At 44.0% G+C, this 22,186-nt stretch overlaps 1 protein-coding gene across 1 annotated transcript in view; it reads left to right on the top strand.

Moving 5' to 3' along the window:
- GUCY1A2 (guanylate cyclase 1 soluble subunit alpha 2) overlaps positions 1-22,186 on the top strand; it is a 326,026-nt gene that overhangs the window by 150,053 nt on the left and 153,787 nt on the right. Inside the window, exon 4 of the mRNA XM_068266885.1 lies at positions 7,940-8,664. Within this exon, the coding sequence (XP_068122986.1) occupies positions 7,940-8,664 (725 nt within the window). The remainder of the gene's footprint in view (positions 1-7,939; positions 8,665-22,186) is intronic.

Here is a 22,186-nt window from a genome sequence, read left to right as displayed (position 1 = left end):
CTATAGTTTGGCTACATAATAGCCGAACCTCAACAATTATTATTATTATTATTTATTTATATAGCGCCAACATATTCTGCAGCGCTTTACAAAGCACAATAAGATGACAAGGGGAACATAGATACAACTAACAAATGTACAGCAGAGTTCCAAGCAGCACAAATATTGTTACAAGAACAGTAAACATTAGGAGGATGACCCTGCCCTTGCGAGCTTACAATCTAATGGGTTGTGGGGGACACACTAGGTAAGGGGGTGCAGGATGGATGAGGCAGTGATTCTTTGCCTCTGATTACATTGTGACAGAGAAGTAAATATGTTATAAGCTTGTCTGAAAAGGTGTGTTTTAAGAGTGCGTTTGAAGATGTCCAGGTTTGGAGCATGACGTACAGGCTGTGGAAGAGAGTTCCAGATAAGGGGTGATGCTCGTGTAAAGTCCTGGATGCGAGCATAAGAGGAGGTGATCAGCTTAGAGGCCAGAACAATGATTATCAACCCCTGCAGCCTTCTGTGTTGGTAGCCAGAGTTCAGCCATATAACCTATAACAGCCCTTCTCAACCTTTTTAACCTGGAGGAACCTCACAAATAAATTTTGGATCTTAAGGAACCTCCGCAATTGTATCTGGTTTCTTAAGGAACCCCTGCATTTATTTTTCAGGAGGCATGGACTTTAAAAGTAGGTGTGGCTGTTTATTTCACTAACCCCTATTTCACTGCCACTCATTATACTGTCTCCTTATTCTGTTTTTTTTATTAATGTACTCATTGTTTTGACCCCCAAATTAGTGCTTTTTTTTATAGTATCCCATATTTTAATGTGCTCTATCATACTTCACCCACCATGAGGAAAAATGCCAAGGAACCCCTGCAGAGTATTTAAGGAACCCTGGGATCCCAGGAAACCCTAGTTGAGAAAGCCTGATCTATAATAATACATTCTGAGCCACCCGTTTTGTGTCTGTATGTCCTTCTGTCCTGTGCACGCACCCTCCTGCCCCGCCCAGCTTTGATTGGCCATGGCCCTGTGTATGTCCACACCGCACACATCCCCTCTTGCCCTGCCCTCCTCTGATTGGCCATGGCCCTGTGTATGTTCACACTGCACACATCCCCTCCTGCCCCGCCTTCCTCTGATTGGCCATGGCCCTGTGTATGTCCACACTCCACACATCCCCTCCTGCCCCGCCCTCCTCTGATTGGCCATGGCCCTGTGTATGTCCACACTGCACACATCCCCTACTGTCCCGCCCTCCTCTGATTGGCCATGGCCCTGTGTATGTCCACACTGCACACATCCCATACTGTCCTGCCCTCCTCTGATTGGCCATGGCCCTGTGTTTGTCAACACTGCACACATCCCCTCCTGCCCCGCCCCGCTGTCATTGACCATGGCCCTGTGTATGTCCACACTGCACACATCCCCTCCTGCCCCGCCCTGCTGTGATTGACCATGGCACAGTGTCCGCTCACACCGCACACCTCTCCTTCTGTCTGCGACATCCAGAGAGATGGTGCACGTTCCTGCCATGCCCAGCGTAGCACGCGCCACCAGCTATTATATACACACACACACACACACACACACACACACACACACACACACACACACACACACACATATATATATAAAACCCCCGCTCCAGTTGGTGCAGTCATGGTCACATATTAGATTGAGGTCTATGGGGCCGTCTAATTTAATGTTTGGACTGTATACCCAAATGACCTGTTTCACATAATAGTGTGATGACTCAGTGGTGTAGGTAAGAAACTATGGGTCCCAGTGCAAGTTTTACATTGGGCCCCCAAAGCACAACAATTGTTATGGGGCACCAAAACCTGCGAAAGACAACCACTGTATGAGGGGTGCAAGAAGGGGATGAGGAACAGTTTGTTAATAATTACTACTATTTAAGCATCTATAGAAGTGATTATTACCAGCACAGGACTAATAAAGAGCTAATACTGTGGTTGAGGGGGGTTCCCTTGGGGCCCAACTGGCCCAAGGGCCCCGGTTCGATCGCAACCTCTTTACCCCATATTGCTACGCCATTGTGACCACTATGAGTGCCCATATCAATAATGATTGTAGCCACACGAACATCTGTTATAGAAGGGGCCCCTGTATCTGAGGGAGGGAGGGTAAAAAGCTGGGGGCACCACACAGCCCTAGGCCCTCCTGCGACTGTAGGGGCTCCTCCCCCAGTAGTTACTCCTATGGGTCCTTGTTTTCCTGCCACCCAGAGAAAAAGCACCAAGAAAAAATTGCTACCCGGCTGTGTGACTTAAGGTAGTCATACATCAGGCAATGAAAATCGGTGTCGCCAAGTGCATGCCTGACCGACAAAATGCATCCAGTTTTGAGACGAAAATTGCATTCTCGATCGCGCATACTGCAAGATGTTGGGCCGACCTGCTCGATCGGGTGCGCCGCGAGAACGTCATGCAATTTTGCGACGATCTACGAACACGACAAAACCCCCGGCACTGTCCCCCCTAATGAAGAATGTCCCCCCCCGGTGACCCGTGTAAAGTATACATTACCTGTCCGCGGCCTGCGCCTGTCCATTTACTGCTCCAGGCGCATTCCCCTCTTCATGTACGCCCGGGCTTGTGTGACATCACACACGCACGCCCGTACTAGGAAACCACGTGGGCCGCATGTGTATGCTGAGGAGATATCCCAGAGGCAGCGGGGGGACAAGCGGTGGCCGTGGATAGGTAATGTATACTTTACACGGGACACCGGGGGGACATTTAACATTACGAGGATAGCATTGAGGTGGCGAGGCGGCGGATGTGGCGTCACAAGGCCGATTCCGGATCTATTTCAGCATTAAAATTGATCGGGAATCAGCCTGTGGTGTATGGGCAACTGACAGATCTCTCTCTTATCAGATTTGATAAGAGAGATTTGTCTCTTGGTTGAATCTGCCCATACATCGCTAAATGTATGGCTAGCTTTAGGCCTTAATGTAGATTTATACTAAACAATGTAGTCATTTTTTTGCGAAAAAAAAAGAAAACAGAAAAGTTGGCTGTGGACCTTATTTAATCTACCCTTTGATTGAAGGCCTTTTTGTCCAATTAGCCAGAAGGTGTTAATCTGTTTGAAACAGGTTCTCTACGCAAATGTCTGGGAGTTCCTCCAAACAAGCCGTTTCCACCACTTCAAAGAGTCTGAATCCAGAGAGGGCCTCCGATGATATCATACAGTATGGCCTACTGAATATGCATACTGCGCAAGGCGATAGCAAAAACTTTGATACCTTCCCCGAGGAATTAAATATTTAAACTGTTGGACAGAAATTAAATAAATTGATGGAAATGTATTTTGCGGAATTATTGTTTTTAGTTGCGTTCTGAAATCAAAGGTTCCAGCTTGACTTTGGGCTGATTTTTTTTCCGCTTCTGAAGTTTTAGGCTCCGCATTATTATTAATAATATTATTTGTATTATTTTTGTTTTGTTTGTTCTTTTTTTTAAAGTCACATTTCAAAGGCAAATTCTAATTTTTGAATTCATTCATTATTGTCAAATTACAAAAGCGTGACATTTTAATTTTCCAATAGGATAGTTACTGTTGCACACTTTATTGTAGTTATTATTTAAAGTAAACCTGTCATGTATAAGCTTCCAAATGGTATTTGCAATCATCTTAAAGTATATCCAAGGTAGAATAAAGAAGTGAAGTATTGTTTACCTAGGGCTTCCTCCAGCCCCTAGAAATCTATCTGCTACAGCTTTGAAGTTCTTCTGTCCTCCAGACTGCAGCTGTTCCTTCTGTAAGGTTGCTGACCTCTGCTGGGTTATGGGCTTCTGCACATGCACAGGGGCACCACATACCTCTCATGATTGCATTCCTAAGACCGGAAGTATTCTGCGCTTGCACAGTTCAAGTTGCAACAGGCGGGTGATGTGCAGTGGTCAGCAATCTTAAGGCAGCCATACACTGGTTGATTGTCACCAGATCAACCAACAGATAGATCCATCTCTGATCGAATCTGATCAGAGAGGGAACTAATGGCTGCCCATATACTGCACACAGATTTTGAATTGATTTCAGTATGAAATCGATTCACAAACTGTGGAGCTGCCTCTGCCTGCTCGTCGCCCCCATTTGGTCTCCTGCTGGCCGCAGCGATACATTGTCTACTCCACTGGTGCGAGTCCCTGGGTCCGTGCAGTCCCTTTCTCTGGCTCGCCTTCTTCATCTTCTCTACACTTCCTGTCCCGTCCTGTCAGAAGGGGAAATTCAAACAGTAGAGCGCCCTCTACTGTTTGAACTTCCTCTGGTCCTAGGCCGGGATAGGAAGTGAAGAGAAGATGAAGAAGGCCAGCTGGAGAAAGGGACTGCATGGACCCGGGGACTCGCACCGGCGGACAGGTGATGTATTGCTGCGTCAGTCATCACTGAATCGAACGACGCGCTCCCGATCCACTGGGGGTTGATCCAAATAGAGATGAGCGTAATGGCGTAATTACGATTTCGCGAAATTTCGCGTAATTAGTGTAATTACGTTTATGGCCGTAAGTACATAATCGTAATGAACAAGGATTTCACGAAATTTCGCGTAAGCGTAATTTTCGCATTGCAACGGGTGTTACGAAATTAATGCGTATGGCCATGCTCCCGAAGCGGAAAAGTTGACGCATGGATCAATGTTAGGTAGCCGCCGACTTTAAGGGTTAATAGCAAAGCCCCCTTAAATGCTAAGAGCCTTTGCTATTAACCGTTAAAGTCGGCGGGTTTTTAAATGTTTACATTTTTCCTTTGAAACTTTAACATCGATTTTCTCAAAAACTATAAGGTCTTTTTGAAAAAAAAAATTTCCTCTTATTCCTCATGATCTCCTTAATATATTCTCCAAATTTGAGGCTCTTAGCATTTAAGGGGGCTTTGCTATTAACCCTTAAAGTCGGCGGCTTTTTTATATTATACGGAGCGTTGCGGTTTAACGCGAAATTACGGTAGCGTTTAATGCGAAATTACGGCATGAACGAAACGCGAAATTACGCATTGAAAATTACGCTTACGGTATTTTCAACTACGATTTTAATGGCAATTACGCTACCGTAATTTCGCATCGTAATCGCAAATTTCGCATGCGTAATTTTAGTAATGCGAAATTACGAAAATTTCAGCTCAACTCTAGATCCAAATCTTCCTCCTGGACGGATCAACAAAATCGATTTCGGATGGAAATCGATCTATCGGTCAGCATTTGCACTATTGATTCCACAGCAGATTCAATCAGTGATTGAATCTGCTGTATATCGGCAGGAAATTGAGTTAGTGTATGGGCACCTTTATGGAGAGCACTGGAGAAGATAGACTTCTAGGGGCTGGAGGAAGCTTTTCTTCTTTATGTTGCCTTGGATATCCTTTAATATCCACTTAATAATCTTCATTCACACTTTAGATGGTTCTTGGGGTAGCCATTTGGGGCCTTCCTCTGCTGAGAATCAAAGCATGTATACAGCAGCCTTGTCCACCACCACCCAAAACATTAGGGAGGAATCCGAGGAGGAACCGCACACCACTGTGGAGGTGCTGGACCTGGGTAACAGTCAATGATAAATCCAGAAGGTCCGCACACTCATATGTAGACCAAGTCTGCTGTTTTATTCAAAAAACGTGACACAATTCCATTCCATAACCAACTATTCGTTTCGGGGCCCCGAGGGGTCCCCTTTGTCAAGGTAAATACTACACAGAATGGTAACACGTGTAACTGACAAAACATTCTGATATATAGGCAGTGATGGTGTCAATGACCCCACCCCTCACATTCAAAATTTCCGCTCTGCCGTTACATTTGCATATGATGTCAAACATTAGCATAATTGGTCATTTGCATGGATAAACAAATCAATATGCACAATTGGTCATTTGCAAGGGATATCCGCCCGTACGGTCGCATCCTCTGTCATTGATGGTCCCCAGCTGAACGACAGAGCGGAGCATGGCCCAGCTAACGTGTCAGGTATGACATAAGGGAGTATGACCACTTAAGCAGTAGTGTTGTACAACAACAGTGTGTTTGGTAATCCTTGCAAATGACCAATTGTGCATATTGATTTGTTTATCCATGCAAATGACCAATTATGCTAATGTTTGACATCATATGCAAATGTAATGGCTGGGCGGCAATTTTGAATGTGAGGGGTGGAGTCATTGACACCATCACTGCCTATATATCAGAATGGTTTGTCAGTTACACGTGTTACTATTCTGTGTGTTTACCTTGACAAAGGGCACCCCTCGGGGCCCCGAAACGAATCGTTGGTTATGGAATGGAATTGTGTCACGTTTTTTGAATAAAACAGCAGACTTGGTCTACATATGAGTGTGCGGACCTTCTGGATTTATCAAAACATTAGGGAAACATCCGGACTGCCAGATCACCTCAAACAAGCACTCGCCGCCGATTCTTACTCCTGACTAGGGATGGTCAATGAAATGCAAATAAGTATATAATAAGTATACAATTATATATGCAGCTTTATAATACACCAATCGAAGCTTGTTAATGGTGAAATTGGTCCATTTTCAAGTTGCATACATTTGCATACCAAATTTTCATAATCTGGCATCAACTTGGCAGTGGAACTCCCCACCGCTTTTGTTGCTGTCCCTGCTGCTGCCTTCGTGGCTACGGAGTTCAACTGCAAAGCTAGGGAACTCCTCCGCCGCTATTGTGCTCTATCAACGATACTAAGTTTAGGTGCCAGTAATTTTATCATTTAACAAGCACACCTATGGCGGAACCCAATTTCTGCGAATTGTGCCCAACTTAACTTATGCAGTGCATTACTGCATAATGCATGCATTAACAGAGGCAGTGAAGCATACTTTTCATTGACTTAATGCTTCACTGTATAGAACCTAAAGGTCATATAATGTGTAGTGCAAGGTCATATAATGTGTTAGTTGGGTTGCGTTTCTGATTTTACAGGGAACGCAACACAGCTTCCACTGTGAACGTTGCCTTACGCAAAAGCACGTGTCCTGTTGCAATTAGTTTGCTGAAATGATGTTGTGTGCCTGACTGTTTGCAAGTTGTGTTGTGCACTTTATATGCATAATGTGGATTAGGCTTCATAAAGTAACGGTGCTAGTTGTTTAGCTAGGCTGGTGCACCCACCACTGTCCTATTTAAATATAGCGTATACAATAAAATGAAAATAATAACTCTGCAATATCATGTGATGTTTAACAAGTAGGGATTGATATGGCTCTTTGGAATAGGGCTTGGACCAGTACAACAGAGTAACCAAGCAGCTCAGACTGACCCAAAACCACTAGGAAAGTATAGGGGACTAAAAGAGAGCGAAAAGCCCTCCTACTAAAAAGCAATGCTTGGTGTAATACACCATGCACCGACGAGGACCAAAAGTCCTACATGTGGGGTTGATGTGGCTCTGCAAAAATTAAAGCTATAGGCTTGTTATACAAAAGCAGTTCTGGATGCGAGCCTGGCTTCAGGGGCATAAAGAGATAATTAGCATATTCAGTAGCGGTGCATTGTGGGTAACCCGATGTTCACTTAAAGCTGAATTATCACAAGTTCCTTCTGTTTTAAGAAAGCATATTACACCAAGCATTGCTTTTTAGTAGGAGGGCTTTTCGGCCTCTTTTAGTCCCTTAGACTTTCCTTGTGGTTTTTGGGTCACCCCGAGCTGCTTGGTTACTCTGTTCAACAAGTAGTAAACTTAAGTAATAAACTCATGGATGTGATCAATGTGAAACGTGATCAGTCTGACCAGGTGATAGATTTGCAACTCTCTGATTTGCTGGTCATAACAATTTTCAAAGCAGGAAATAGTCATAGCAAATCACAGCCTTCCACATCTATCAGTTGATCAAGCCAACTGCATACTTCTCCGTAGGTTCTCATGCTCAAGCATCCATAATTGCTTGTTTTCTTTCATTTTTAGGTCTCAAGTTTGAAGACTTACAGGAAAGGTTTGGCGAGGAGTTCTTCAGCCTTTGCTTTGAAGAGAATGAAAGGGTTCTTCGAGCAGTTGGTGGGACCTTGCATGACTTCTTCAATGGCTTTGATGCTTTGCTGGAACATATTAGGACTTCCATTGGACGACAATTGACTCTTGAATCCCCATCTTTTCTATGCAAAGAGCTTGCTGACGGGACCCTTGTGCTCAGTTGCTTCTATCTCCACCCCATTGTAGGGTTTGCCATGCTGGGTATGATACAGGCGGCGGCAAAGAGGATCTACCAGCTCAAAGTTGACGTGGAGCAAATAAACAACGTGAGCGAGAAGGTATTCCCTGAAATTATCAGTCCGGGTAACTGTAACACACTTTACTATAAAATTAAGGAAAGTGACAATGCAAATATCACTAAATTACCTCCTAATAGATCTTCTCGAGTTCCGTCTGACTTGAGGATAAATATCAGCACGTTCTGTCGGGCGTTTCCCTTCCATCTAATGTTCGACCCAAATATGCTGATCGTCCAGCTCGGGGAAGGATTGAGGAAACTGATCAAATGTGAAGTTCACAAAATCATGAAATTTCATGACAGTTTTGAAATAGTGTCTCCAAAAATCATCTGTACTTTTGAGCAGGTCCTCCTGAGACTGTCGACACCCTTTGTTATACGGAATATTTTGGATTCATCCAGCCTGGAGAATGAAGATAAGGTAATTGACTTTGCATCTTCAAAGGTCGTGCAAATTCCATGGTTTCAACAATATTGTGGGTGAGGGGGTTTACTAGAAAGGTCATGTTCTTCTCTTTGACATAACAATAGACAATTCAAGCCCGACTCCAGACAGAAATGTTCTCTTAGTGTTATGTAGGCAGTCAGTTGCAGAGTGTGTTTTTATCAGTGTACAAGTGTCATAACAAGTTCATGTCACCTATATCACCTTTAAAGTGGCCTTGTAGTGAGTCACTACCTTCATATTTGGCAATAAGACAGTCTAGCGTACAGCCTAATTATCAGCGCTGCACTGGCTGTTCTCAATAACAAGGCTTACCAAGCCTTCGTAAAGTCTGGCATTTGTCTTCCTAGTTCTGAAGTCCAGCTAGGCCCACTCTTGCTCCTGCCTCTCCTCATTTTCATTTGTGTTGTCACCTGCTCTTGCCACACCCTAGCCTCCTGATCATATTATCACCTGGCCTCTTCAAAAAGTCTGGGCAGAGGAATGGAGATAATAGTGAAGCCCATAGTTGGAAGGGGGAGGAAGATAATAGTCTAGCCCATAGCCTTCAGGGGAGAGGCAAATAATCTGTGTCTGTAGTTGGAGAGGATAAGGAGATAATGGTCGAGTCCATTATTCCAGGTGGAGAAGCTGGGATATTAGTGTAGCCCATAGTTAGAGAGGGTAATGAGTCCATAGTTGGCGAAAGAAAGGAAATTATAGTTGAGTCCATAGTTATAGGATTTTTATGTGCAAATCAAACACAGCCAGCTTCTGCCGCATAGCAGAGGAAGCAGCCTCTTGTAGGGAAATGCTGTGGTGCTTCCGTGGCACTTTCTGTCTCGGATAGCGAGAGCGCCATAGCACTTATCTGTAAGAGGGCGGGGCTAGGTAATTCTTGTTAGAAGAGGATCCATAGAATGTAAAATTTAGACTGACTAGGCTCTTTAAGTGACAGTTCCAAGGAATGTTTGAAAAACATTTATATACCAAAACGGAGTACTCTTAACAAATAAATATCCTTCAAGGAGTACTTGAGAAGGTGATACCGGCATTAGGGGGTAATCATCCAACGCAGTTATTAATAAAGGGGTACATGTTATAATAATGCTAAGAAACACTGCTCAGATACAAAAAAAATCCCACACTGTGTCACTCCAATAAGCAACAGTTTACTCCATTCTTCTGTTGAGGCGCTTCCTAATATAATACAAAAGTAATCATCCGGGATGGTATACTTTACTTCCTTGGTCCCATATCACATATCATACTAGATTTTATTGTGAGTACATTCCTCCAGATATTTCTTGATCTTTACAAATGTATATTCATAAGCTTCTAGCTCTTTATTTTATCATCTAGATGACTTCTATGTCAATTCTTAGGTTTTCTGAGGAAGTGGTTTTTCAACCACGAAATGCATCAGCCCATCTCTGTTGTAATAGCTTGGTGCATCCACTGTCATCCTATAAATGCAACATGTCTATGATATTTGTGCTGTTTAGGACTACAGTATTTGGATGGTGGTGGATGATTGTAGGCCCCACCAGTCCATACAGGCAATTCACTGTTGTGCAGGCCAAAGTTTTACGCCGCACACTGCAATGGACCACTCTACGATGGACAAGTGTAATCGGGCGCATAAAAAAGTATGGGTACTTTCTGCATGTCCTTTGTCCACTGCAGCTTGCTGTGGTAACTGGCTGGACAGCGGACACTGTGCGAATTGGGCCTTCTTTGGTATTTAAAGGATACCCGAACTGACATATGACATGATGAGATAGACATGTGTATGTACAGTGCCTAGCACACAAATAACTATGCTGTGTTCCTTTTTTTCTTTCTCTGCCTTAAAGAGTTAAATATCAGGTATGCAAGTGGCTGACTCAGTCCTGACTCAGACAGGAAGTGACTACAGTGTGACCCTCATTGATAAGAAATTCCCCTTTTTTACCTCTTTCTTGCTCTCGGAGGCCATTTTCTGCTAGGAAAGTGTTTTATAGTTGGAATTTCATATCAGTGATGGTCACACTGTAGTCACTTCCTGTCTGAGTCAGGACTGAGACAGCCACTTGCATACCTGATATTTAATTCTTTCAGGCAGAGAAAGAAAAAAAGGAACACAGCATAGTTATTTGTGTGCTAGGCACTGTACATACACATGTCTATCTCATCATGTAACATTTCAGTTTAGGTATCCTTTAAATGTCTCTATTGGCTAAAACCACTCATTTTTGAGCTTATTGTTATAGTGTTACGCTATTACTAATATCCATGTTGTAGTGTTACCCTATAACTAATATCCATCTACTTCTAACAATGAATATAGTATATAGTAACTCAAGTACTGTGCTAGGAAGGTTGAAAGTCTAAAGCCCCCTCTACATCATTCAATTCCAGGCGCAATCGATGGAATTCGATTGTATCGAATTCGATTAGATCGATTAAATTGGACATGTCCGATTGGGATTCGATCAGGATTCGATAGATCGTGTGATCGATTTGCATTGAGAACTAGCCAAAATCAATCATACGATCGATCTAATCCCGATCGAATCCCGATCGGACATGTCGAATTTCTATTGATCTAATCGAATTAGATCGAATTTGATCGATCACGCCTGAAATTAAATGGTGTAGAGGAGGCTTTAGGAAAAAGGATGTAGATGTCCCCAATTTTAATGGAGGAATTTATTGGTATCTAGTGCTGACAGGATCTAAATGTGTTATATGTTTGCTGTTGGTGTGTTACTGCAAGTTAAGGCGCGTACACATGCTGGACTTTTTCAAACTATGGGTCGTCAGACCCGCCCGCAGGGAGGTCGTTCTGATGATAGTTGCACGTGAGCCCAAGCTGTCGTCAGACTGATAAGACTGGTTTTGACTGATCTGCCAAGCACATCAGTCAAAACCAGTCTTATCAGTCTGACGACAACTTGTACTCACGTGCAACTGTCATCAGACTGACCACCCTGCGGGCGGGTCTGACGACCCGTAGTTTGAAAAAGTCTGGCGTGTGTATGCGCCTTAAGAATTGTAATGGTAGGATTGATTTGTAAATGAGAATGACCTCATCTAATTCATGATTGATATTGTGCAGCTGTGGTATCCTTATTGCTGGCCCCAGGTTTCATGGATCCTGCCTCCAGTACTTTTCTTTGGGCACACCCCCAGTACTTCCTGCTCCAAGCTAAAGTTTGGATATCTGTTACTATAAATCCCCAACTCTATGTGCCTACTGCTTTTCCATACTTGACAAACCAAATTCTGTTCACCTCCAGCCCCCCTCTTTCAACTTTCCCCAGTTTGGTGTAACTACTGCTTCTCCTTACGCCTAGACTCCAAATCCTGTATATCTGTCTATCTCCAACCCACAACCCCCCCCCCCCCCCCTCCCAGATTTCCCCAGTTCTGAGCACCTACTGCTTTTCTCAAACCCCAGTCCCAAAATCCTGTGCACCTTTTTACCTCTAAGATTTCCTTTTTCTCCCATCGGAAATAGCAATCGGTGCTGTACACCTGATGGATCAAGACGCAATCGTGGACAAATCACAGTAGTGGAAATTGAAGGAAATGCGATCACAGCATGATTATACATGCAGTCACGTCTCCTTGTAGAAAAGGGCCCAGAGGGTCCCCACCCATCAATGCTGATCTGATTTGGTTACTCTGCTTGCCAACCCATACACAGGAAGACCACTGGTGTTAGGAAAACAACCGGTTTATCAGTTTCAGGGAGAATTTAGAAACATAATTTGTATTCTGCAGTGTGTGGAACTCGTATTTTTAAAATGTGTCAAAAAGATTGGAGAAGAATGCATAAACTAGTAAACCCATTTAAGATGTTGCGAGGCTCAGAGCTCTAATTTGCAGAATCAGTTTGCGGTCTCCTGGCGCATTATCCGCGCTCATTTCTGATCTCCTTCCCATTTCATTCTGACATTTCTGAATTGTTTGATAAATCGCTGGTATTTACCGATATTCTCCTGACAAATTTCCTTTAAAGTAGAACTAAAGTCAAATAAAGAAAAAAGCGTCCCAGTGTATAGCAAAGCCATGATAGCGATAATGTTTAGCATGAACTTGTGGCGGATCCATGGAAGTGAATCCCGTAGGATGATCTCCAATGGCGATGGTGTAATCAAAGCATTGTTAGTGTTCTAAATTCTACACATGGGGGTTGGTTCACAATGCAGAATTCTGCTATAATGCGTTACTCACGTTATTTTAGTGCATAACAGTTTAGACTCGATGCCCATCTTTAGAAGTACTTACGTTTAAGGGGAACTTAGATGCTTTCCTTACGTTGAAAGACATCCATGGCTACAATTACTAGGTAATGCCCAGTGATGTTGATCCAGGGATTTTCTCTGATTGCCATCTGGAGTCGAGAAGAATTTTTACCTTTTGGGACTGATTGGACCATGCCTTGTAAGGGTTTTTTGCCTCCCTCTGGATCAACAGGGATATGTGAGGGAGCGGGCTGGTGTTGTACTCTATTTTCTGGATGAGCTTGATGGATGGATGGATGGTGTCTTCGTTCAACCCAAATAACTATGTAACTTTGAAGCCTTCCGAGGATTCCTAAAGGTGTATTTGACCAGTTGCTGCAACAGGGGTTTGAAGTTTGACAAGGTTAGCTGCATGCTTGTTTCAGGTGTGTGTTTCAGAAACTACTGCAGCCAAAGAGATCAGCAGGCAAGCCAGGGAACTGGTATTGTTTAAAAGGAAATAAATATGGCAGCCTCCATATCCCTCTCATTTCAGGTTCCCTATAAATACTAATTGCCCTCTTATACACCATCACTCTCTGTTGATCCAGCTAAGCTGCCTTACCAGAGCTGATAGTTGGAGAAAAGGGGGAGCAGGCACATACTACCACCTGTCCTGATGCCCACCACTACCCCTGTTCTTCTCCGTCCCCTTCCTTTGCTACCTAAATTCCCCCCGGTAGCTTCTTCCGGGTCATGACGTCATGCGCATGCACAGTATGCTCGAAGCCTGCGCACTAATGCCCAACCCAACTGACTGGGAAGAGGCTGTCTGGGGGCATTTAGGTATACAAAGGTGGCAGACTAGGAGAACCAAGGGTAGTGGTGGGCATCAAGGAAGCTTCCCATACATGCCTGCTCCCCTATTTTTCCAACTGTGTTCAGCTCTGGTATCCTTTAAAACAACTGATACACATTCATGGATGTTTCACACTAAAAACACTTTTCTGTGATCTTCCAATCGCTAGCATTTTGAAAATGAATATTATTGTTATGTGTTGCATTTATATAGCATCAACATATTACACAGCATAAAGTGCTTGGCTGAGGTAATCACATGGACTATTTCACACGGGAGTGATGTGCTGTTATAAAAATTGCAAAAGAGTTGATTGTAGCATTTTTGCAGTGATTGTGATTTTGCAGAAAGTATAGAGAAACAAAAGCACTGTGAAAATTGCTTTGAAATTGCTTGCTATAAAATCACCAGCACTTTTTAATGTCAGACAGTCCTTAGGCTTTTGAGAGGATTGTAGACTGGAAAAGGTAGTGTAGTAAAAATGCCTGCAATTATCATCTGATACAAGAGTGCAGTGTTTATTTTTAGTAGCAGTCACAGCACCCTCTAGGGGGCACTGTTACCAGTGAGAGAGATGGGCTGGAAGGAAGCAGGAAGTAAATGCAGCATGTGGATTCCAGCAGGTGGGTTAACGTAACTGTTCCTGATGCTCACACTCTGCATGTACCCCCCCCCCTCTGGCTACCAAAATGGGGCTTTCTGGCTACTAAAAAGGGCGGGGGGAGGGGACTCTGGCTACCAAAATGAAAACAGGTGGGGCTCTCTGGCTCCCAAACCAGTAGAGGTTCTCTGGCTAACTCAATGGTAGGGCTCTCTGGCTACCTAAAAAATAGGGGTGATTCTCTCTGACTATCTAAATGGGTTGCTCTCTGGCTACCTACAGGGGGGGGGGGGGGGCTCTCTGGCTACCTAAAATAGGGGGGCTCTCTGGCAACCTGTACTGTGGAATAGCATCTTATACTGGGGGGGGGGGGGGGAGGGGGTTGCATGAGGCAACCTAATATGGGGGCTCTTGTGGCTACCTATAACAATAATATTTCTGTATTGCTTTTCTCCCATAGGACTCTAAGCGCTTAGGCTCTCTCAGATTCAGTAATTGGTAGTAGGATGAAGTATTAACACAGCAAAATTATATTTCTGAAAATGCTAAAAAGGAGCAGCATGACAAACGGCTCTGGGACCAAAAGTTTGCAGTTGGAATCTGGGTATAACTAGGTTATTAGAACCTGTCGATATGAGATTGCGGGGATTGCTCCGCAGCTGCAACATTTCTTTCATGTATCCGGGGCCCAGATTATGTAGGGATTTATAAGTTAGTAGACCGATCTTGAATAGATGCCTCCATTTTATAGGTAGCCAGTGAAGGGAGTGCAGGAGCGGTGTTATGTGGCAGTGACGGGGTTGGTTGGTTAGTTAACATTCTTGCAGCAGTATTATGTATAAATAAGCTGTAGGCGGTACAAGTCCTTGTTTGGAGGACCAGTGTAGAGAGCATTGCAGTAGTCCAGTCGGGATGTAATGAAGGCATGAACTAAGGTTGGCAGACCTTCTGTGATGTTTTTCAGATGAAAATAGGATGATTTCACCACAGCAGAGATGTAAGTACTGAAGTTTAAATCCCCATCAATTAGAACTCCCAGGCTACGCACATGATCAGAGCTGCGCAGATCCGTGCCTCCTATACCAAGTGGTGAAGACTGCAAGTTAAGTTGTTTTGTTGTCATGTGCCGCCCTCCAATCAGAAGGACTTCAGTTTTATCTGCATTTAGTCTCAGCCAGTTGTCCCTTATCCATTGCTGTAGTTCACCTAAGCAGGTGTTTATAGTTGGAGTTGGGTCTGTCACACCAGGCTTGAAGAAAATATATAATTGGGTGTCATCAGCATAGCAGCGGTATGTCAGGGCGTGTTTTTGAATTAGTTTTCCGAGCAGTAACATGTAAATTGTAAAAAGCAGGGGAGAAAGATTGAGAAGGGCCCTATAGACACTTTTTGGGTTCTGCCACTCGAGAAGGATTGGAAACACTGAAGAACTATGCCACCAATGCCGCAGTATTCATGTAGCCTGCTTATCAAGATGTCATAGCAGAGGCGTAGCTAGGGTTTTCAGCGCCCGGGGACAAAGACTATTAATGCGCCCCCTAAGGTGAAGGGGCGTGGCCAAATATGGGCGTGGTTATGGGTGGAGCCAAATGTACATGGAGGTTAGCAGGCTCACGCTCACCCACCCTCCCTCAGTAGGTACCTTCCAGCATGTTCCAAGACAAATTCAGCAATCATGAGCCCCCCCCATCAAGACAAATTCCGCAATCATGAGCAAACATGACCAACTCAGCAATCATGAGGCCCCTAACAAGACAAATTTAGCAATCATGAGGCCCCCAACAAGACAAATTCAGCAATCATGAGGCCCCTAACAAGACAAATTCAGCGATCTTGAGGCCCCCAACAAATCATGAGACCCCCAACAAGACAAATTCAGTAACCATGAGGCCCCCAACAAGACAAATTCAGCAGTCATTAGGCACATAAATAGACAGCATTTCACATAAATAGGCAGAATGCCCCCTTAATATGGTAGACACCTCTCACCTGGCAGCAGTTCCCCAAAATACACTCAATCTGACAGCAGTGGTTCCCCAAAAATAGGTAGCCCCAGAATAGGTGGCCAGCAGTATAGATGTCCCCAGAACAGGTAGCCAGGAGTAGAGATGTCCACAGAACAGGTAGCCAGGGGTATATGTGCCCAGTATATGTAGGCAGGGGTATGTGTCCCCAGTATATGTAGCCAGAGGTATATGTGCCCAGTATATATAGTCAGGGGTATATGTGCCCAGTATATGTAGTTAGGGGTATATGTGCCCAATATATGTAGGCAGGGGTATATGTGCCCAGAGTAGGTAGCCAGGGGTATATATGTGCCCAGAGTAGGTAGCCAGGGGTATATGTGCCCAGAGTAGGTAGCCAGGGGTATATATGTGCCCAGAGTAGGTAGCCAGGGGTATATATGTGCCCAGAGTAGGTAGCCAGGGGTATATATGTGCCCAGAGTAGGTAGCCAGGGGTATATATGTGCCCAGAGTAGGTAGCCAGGGGTATATATGTGCCCAGAGTAGGTAGCCAGGGGTATATATGTGCCCAGAGTAGGTAGCCAGGGGTATATATGTGCCCAGAGTAGGTAGCCAGGGGTATATATGTGCCCAGAGTAGGTAGCCAGGGGTATATATGTGCCCAGAGTAGGTAGCCAGGGGTATAGGTGCCCAGAGTAGGTAGCCAGGGGTATAGGTGCCCAGAGTAGGTAGCCAGGGGTATATATGTGCCCAGAGTAGGTAGCCAGGGGTATATATGTGCCCAGAGTAGGTAGCCAGGGGTATATATGTGCCCAGAGTAGGTAGCCAGGGGTATATATGTGCCCAGAGTAGGTAGCCAGGGGTATATACGTGCCCAGAGTAGGTAGCCAGGGGTATATATGTGCCCAGAGTAGGTAGCCAGGGGTATATATGTGCCCAGAGTAGGTAGCCAGGGGTATAGGTGCCCAGAGTAGGTAGCCAGGGGTATATATGTGCCCAGAGTAGGTAGCCAGGGGTATATATGTGCCCAGAGTAGGTAGCCAGGGGTATATATGTGCCCAGAGTAGGTAGCCAGGGGTATATATGTGCCCAGAGTAGGTAGCCAGGGGTATATATGTGCCCAGAGTAGGTAGCCAGGGGTATATATGTGCCCAGAGTAGGTAGCCAGGGGTATATATGTGCCCAGAGTAGGTAGCCAGGGGTATATATGTGCCCAGAGTAGGTAGCCAGGTCAGGTGTCCCCCTCCCCAGCAGGAGGGGAGCAGCGCAGAGAAGAGGAAGAGCTGCTCTCTCTCCCTCGCTGTCCCCTCCAATGTCTGTCCGGGACGGTGCTGGCAGCCGCGGGCGGAACTTACCTCCGTCTCTCGCAGCGCAGGATGGATCTGCCGCTACTCTGGTCTGGTCCAGACCAGAGCAGCGGCTGCGCACCCGAACTTCCGGCCGGCGCTGGAGCGAGACGGAGGTGAGTTCCGCCCGCCGCTGCCAGCACCGTCCCGGACAGACATTGGAGGGGACAGCGAGGGAGAGAGAGCACCTAAGGTGAGGGAAGGAGGGGGGATATGGCCCCCCTTCCCCACCGTCCGCACAGCTCTCTCTCTTCTCTGCGCTGCTCTCCTCACGTCTCCGAAAAAAAAAAAAAAAAAAACCCCGAAGCTCAGCTGGGCGCCCTTGGGGACCCGGCGCCCCGGGGCACTTGTCCTACCCCGACCCCCCTAGCTCCGCGCCTGTGTCATAGTCAGCTGTATGAAAGGCTGCAGTATCTGGTGGAGCACTCTCCTCTGTCTCTTGCCATGAGCAGGTGGTTGCATATTTGGATGAGGGCAGCTTCAGTGCTGTGCTGTTTCCTGAAGACAGACTGGAATGTGTCATAAATGTTGTTTTGTAAGAATTTGGCTGATGGAGATACACAGATTATTCAATTACCTTCCCCAGAAAGGGAAGGTTAGAGACAGGTCTGTAGCTGGTCATTGCATCTGGGTCCAGGGAAGGTTTTTTGAGGAGAGGCCTGATGATTGCGTCCTTCAGTAAAGCAGAAAATATTCCAGATTGTAGGGAACAGTTTACAATTTTACAATTTTGAGGAATACCGGTATAAACTGATCGGGGCATTTCAACATGGACTGTGTTGGGCCAGGATCCAGATCACAGGTAGTTTGGTGGAGGGGGCTGCATCTGGCTAGTACGGAGGCTCCTCTGGCCACCTACACAGGGGTGGGGGGAGGGAGGCTACATTAGGCTAACTAATACTGGCTAGCTATATTGGGAGCCTTCTTATACAAGAAGTCAGTTCTGGCTACTGAATCACAATAGCATGCCCAAGTGTATGGTGAGGGGGCGCAATTTTTGCTCTATGACCTAGAAACTGCCCTGATTGGCCACAGAACAATAAAGATGAGAGAGCAGTCCTCAGGAGGAAAATAAGATCTAATCAGTCAAGTATGCATTTTTCTGTAAACAATCCCCCTTACACCCCCCCCCCCCCCCCCCCCCCAGTTTAGGGCCCTGGCAGATGTCGGTAAATGCACTGTAAACAATGCACTTTCAGCACCACATTAAGCACTCATACTGTCAGTTTTTAAAATGCTATGCTTCTGGTAACACTTTATTGGATGCATAGCTGGAGTAAACGGTCGGACAGAAAAATGACATTCTCCTTAATGAGAGCAAAGAAAATGTGTTCTGGATTCTCTGTAGCAAATTGCAGGAAAGTGTTTTAATATGCAAGACTATTATTATGCTAAATAAGTGTAAAAAAAAAAGAGATTCAGGAGTGTATGCGGTAATTATTTTGGCTACAGTAGAAACGGTAAAACACTTGATCTTCCGTTGGAAGGCTTACAATTTTCTCTATCATTTCATGCTTATTTGTTCTATTACGCAGATTGCTCTTCCATTCACTGGATAAAAGCTTTCACAACATTAATGACTTAAGCCAATGGATGAGTTAAATTAAAGAGCAAATTATTTCGATACAGACCAATTTAACCTTTGGAATAGGATTGTGTGCAACTGTTTTCAAATAAAATAATGGCTGCACTGTGATGTTTTTTTTTCATTATGTCTGTTGTTTGACATTACTATTATTTCAATAGTAGTACTATTTCTGTTACAGTACTATTTCTGTTACAGTACTATTTGTGTTACAGTATTATTATTCTTTTGTTTATATATCTAACTTATATTTAACTTTTCTTATTAACCTCCTTAGTGGTAACCCCGAGTTAAGCTCAGGTGTGACATCTGCAGCTCAGAGCGGTAACCCCGAACCTGACTCATGGTGACTGCCGCAAGGTTAATGCAGAGTACAGTGCGCAGCGGGCGTTTTCACTCACCTCCCCCAGGATACAGACGCTGCAGCCATTCTTCTTCCTGTCCTCCGAAAGGCTCTGCATCCCCCTGGTGAGATCACCATCTGTCGTCATGACGACAGCTGGCGCTCTCAGTATAGCGTTACAGCACCACCCAAAGGACGGAGGGAGAACTGCAGTGCTGGATCCCAGGGAGGTGAGTAACTGCAGGGGCTGCTGCAGATCTCTCTGCGGTATAATTATTTCTTCATTTGATTTTAGGGTCTGAAAGCCTGCTAAAAAACTGCACTGCTTTTAGACCCTAAAATCTGCAAATAATCATGCCGCCAGGGAGGTTAACCACTTCAGCCTACAGTGTTGTTACCTTATGCATCCGAGCAACTTTCACCTCCCATTCATTCGCCAATAACTTTATAACTACTTATCACAATTAATTGATCTATATCTTGTTTTTTTCACCACTAATTAGGCTTTCTATGGGTGGTACATTTTGCTAAGAATTATTTTTTTCTAAATCCATTTTAACAGGAAGATTAAGAAAGAAATGGAAAAAAATCATTATTTCTCAGATTTTGGCCATTATAGTTTGAAATTAATACATGCTACGGTAATTAAAACTTATGTATTTTATTTGCCCATTTGTCCCAGTTATTACACCATTTAAATAATGTCCCTATCACAATTTATGGCGCCGATATTTTATTTTGAAATAAAGGTGCATTTTTTCAATTTGTGTCGATCACTATTTATAAGCTTATAATTAAAAAAAATATATAATAATATACTCTCTTGACATGCATATTTAAAAAGTTCAGACCCTTAGGTAACTATTTATGTTGTGGTTTTTTTTATTGTAATTTTTTGTTATTTTTTTTTTATGAAAAAATATATTTGGGTAATTTTTGGTGTGGGAGGTAAATAGCTAATTTTAAATGTAATATAATGTAATTATTTTAAAAAAAAATATATGTGGGTGTAGTTTACTATTTGGCCACAAGATGGCCACAGTCAAAAACTCCTGGAAGCGAACAATCTCGCTTCCAGGAACAAGAAAGAGCATGGGAAACTTTTTTTTTTTGCAGAAAGACCACAGTCTCTGATAAGAAACCGTCGGTTTTTCTGCGGGCGACTTAGATCGATGAATGGGAAGTATATTCCCATTCATTGATCGGGGGACTAACGGCAGGAGGCGGGAGCTCTGTACTCTGGGAGAAAAAAACGTTTTATTTATGTGTTTTCATGTACTGGTATTTCAAGGCTATAGTGGTCCTTTAACTTCTTCCTGACATGTCTAGTTGAAATCTACACCATGTTTGTGGCCGTTTAAGATCGCCAGGGAATAGATTTCAACTATTCTCCGCCATGCACCCATGCGGTTCTCAATGCTCTCACCGCTCCAGCTACACTGCAGCCTGCCCACTCTGCAGCTGGGGATCAGTTACACTGTCAGAACGGCACTTGGAAGTCATAGAGGCGTGTAGAGGCGTGCAGGAAATAGAGGCGCTGTGAAAAAAAGGGTGCAGGATAAAGCCGAAATCATTGTTTTTTTAGCAATAATAATGAAATATCGGTTTGCAAGTAAATATAGGTAAAAATTAGCAATTGTTTCTTAAAGCGTAACTGTTGGTAATAAAATCAATAATCAATTATTTATTTTTATGTGTTAAACAAGTAATAAGGATGCTAACCAGGCAATCCAAAAGTTAAAATCACTATTTCTTTTCTTGTTGATAAATGATCATTCTTCAGTTTTCCTGACTCTTAATTGGTACACACAAAATGTTTTATACAAAAAGGAAGTTGCAGGGCATGCTGGGTTGTCCTTTTCTACTTCTCTATTTCCCCTCAGACTTAAAGGAATACTATCGATGTATGCATTTATTTTTAAATGCTGTATGTTGTAGCACACATTAGGACAAGTACTAGTAGCAATTTGATTCCTCACACAGCTGTTCCTCTCAGCTGTAAAATCCTCCGTCAGTTTTGGCCGTCAGTGTTGGATACAAATGTATCTATATGCTGACGGCTCCCAGAGGGCTAAGCCCATGTCTGCACAGGGGAGTTGCTATCAACTCCTCAGTTTATAGTTTAATTATCACCTTGCTGAAAGAATCTTATTGATATGGTGGTAAGGGGTTAAAGATTCTAGCAATGTGTGTTTATTATCTTTGCTTCTCTTGACTGATAAAGATACTAATAATGCTAATTGTTGACAGTGGTCTGCCCCTCTCAGCAGCCTGTAAAGTGGATGCAGCCTGGAGTGAATCACCACAAGCAGACAGAGTGTAAACACAGACTATTGTTTATAGCTAGTTATATTCCAGCAATATTCCAGCTCATTTAGTTACCTGTTACCACCTCAGATCAGCCTATTTCTCCTCATGTCTCCTGCATGCTGTGAGTGACACAGTGAAATATATTTGTGAGCTGTGTGACAGAGTAACCAAGCAGCTCAGGGTGACCCAAACTACTATGAGCTGTGTGAGAAATGAATTTTTAAGCAGGGATAGCAAGAGAGAGACCTGGGTGAATAAAATAAAGTGCCCCTAGCACTAGTGGTAATGTGTACACTAA

This window comes from Hyperolius riggenbachi, chromosome 2 (genome assembly GCF_040937935.1).
Source record: "Hyperolius riggenbachi isolate aHypRig1 chromosome 2, aHypRig1.pri, whole genome shotgun sequence".
Lineage (NCBI taxonomy): Eukaryota > Metazoa > Chordata > Amphibia > Anura > Hyperoliidae > Hyperolius > Hyperolius riggenbachi.
The sequence above is the reverse complement of the archived record's forward strand: the minus strand, read 5'-3'. Positions and strand labels throughout refer to the sequence as shown.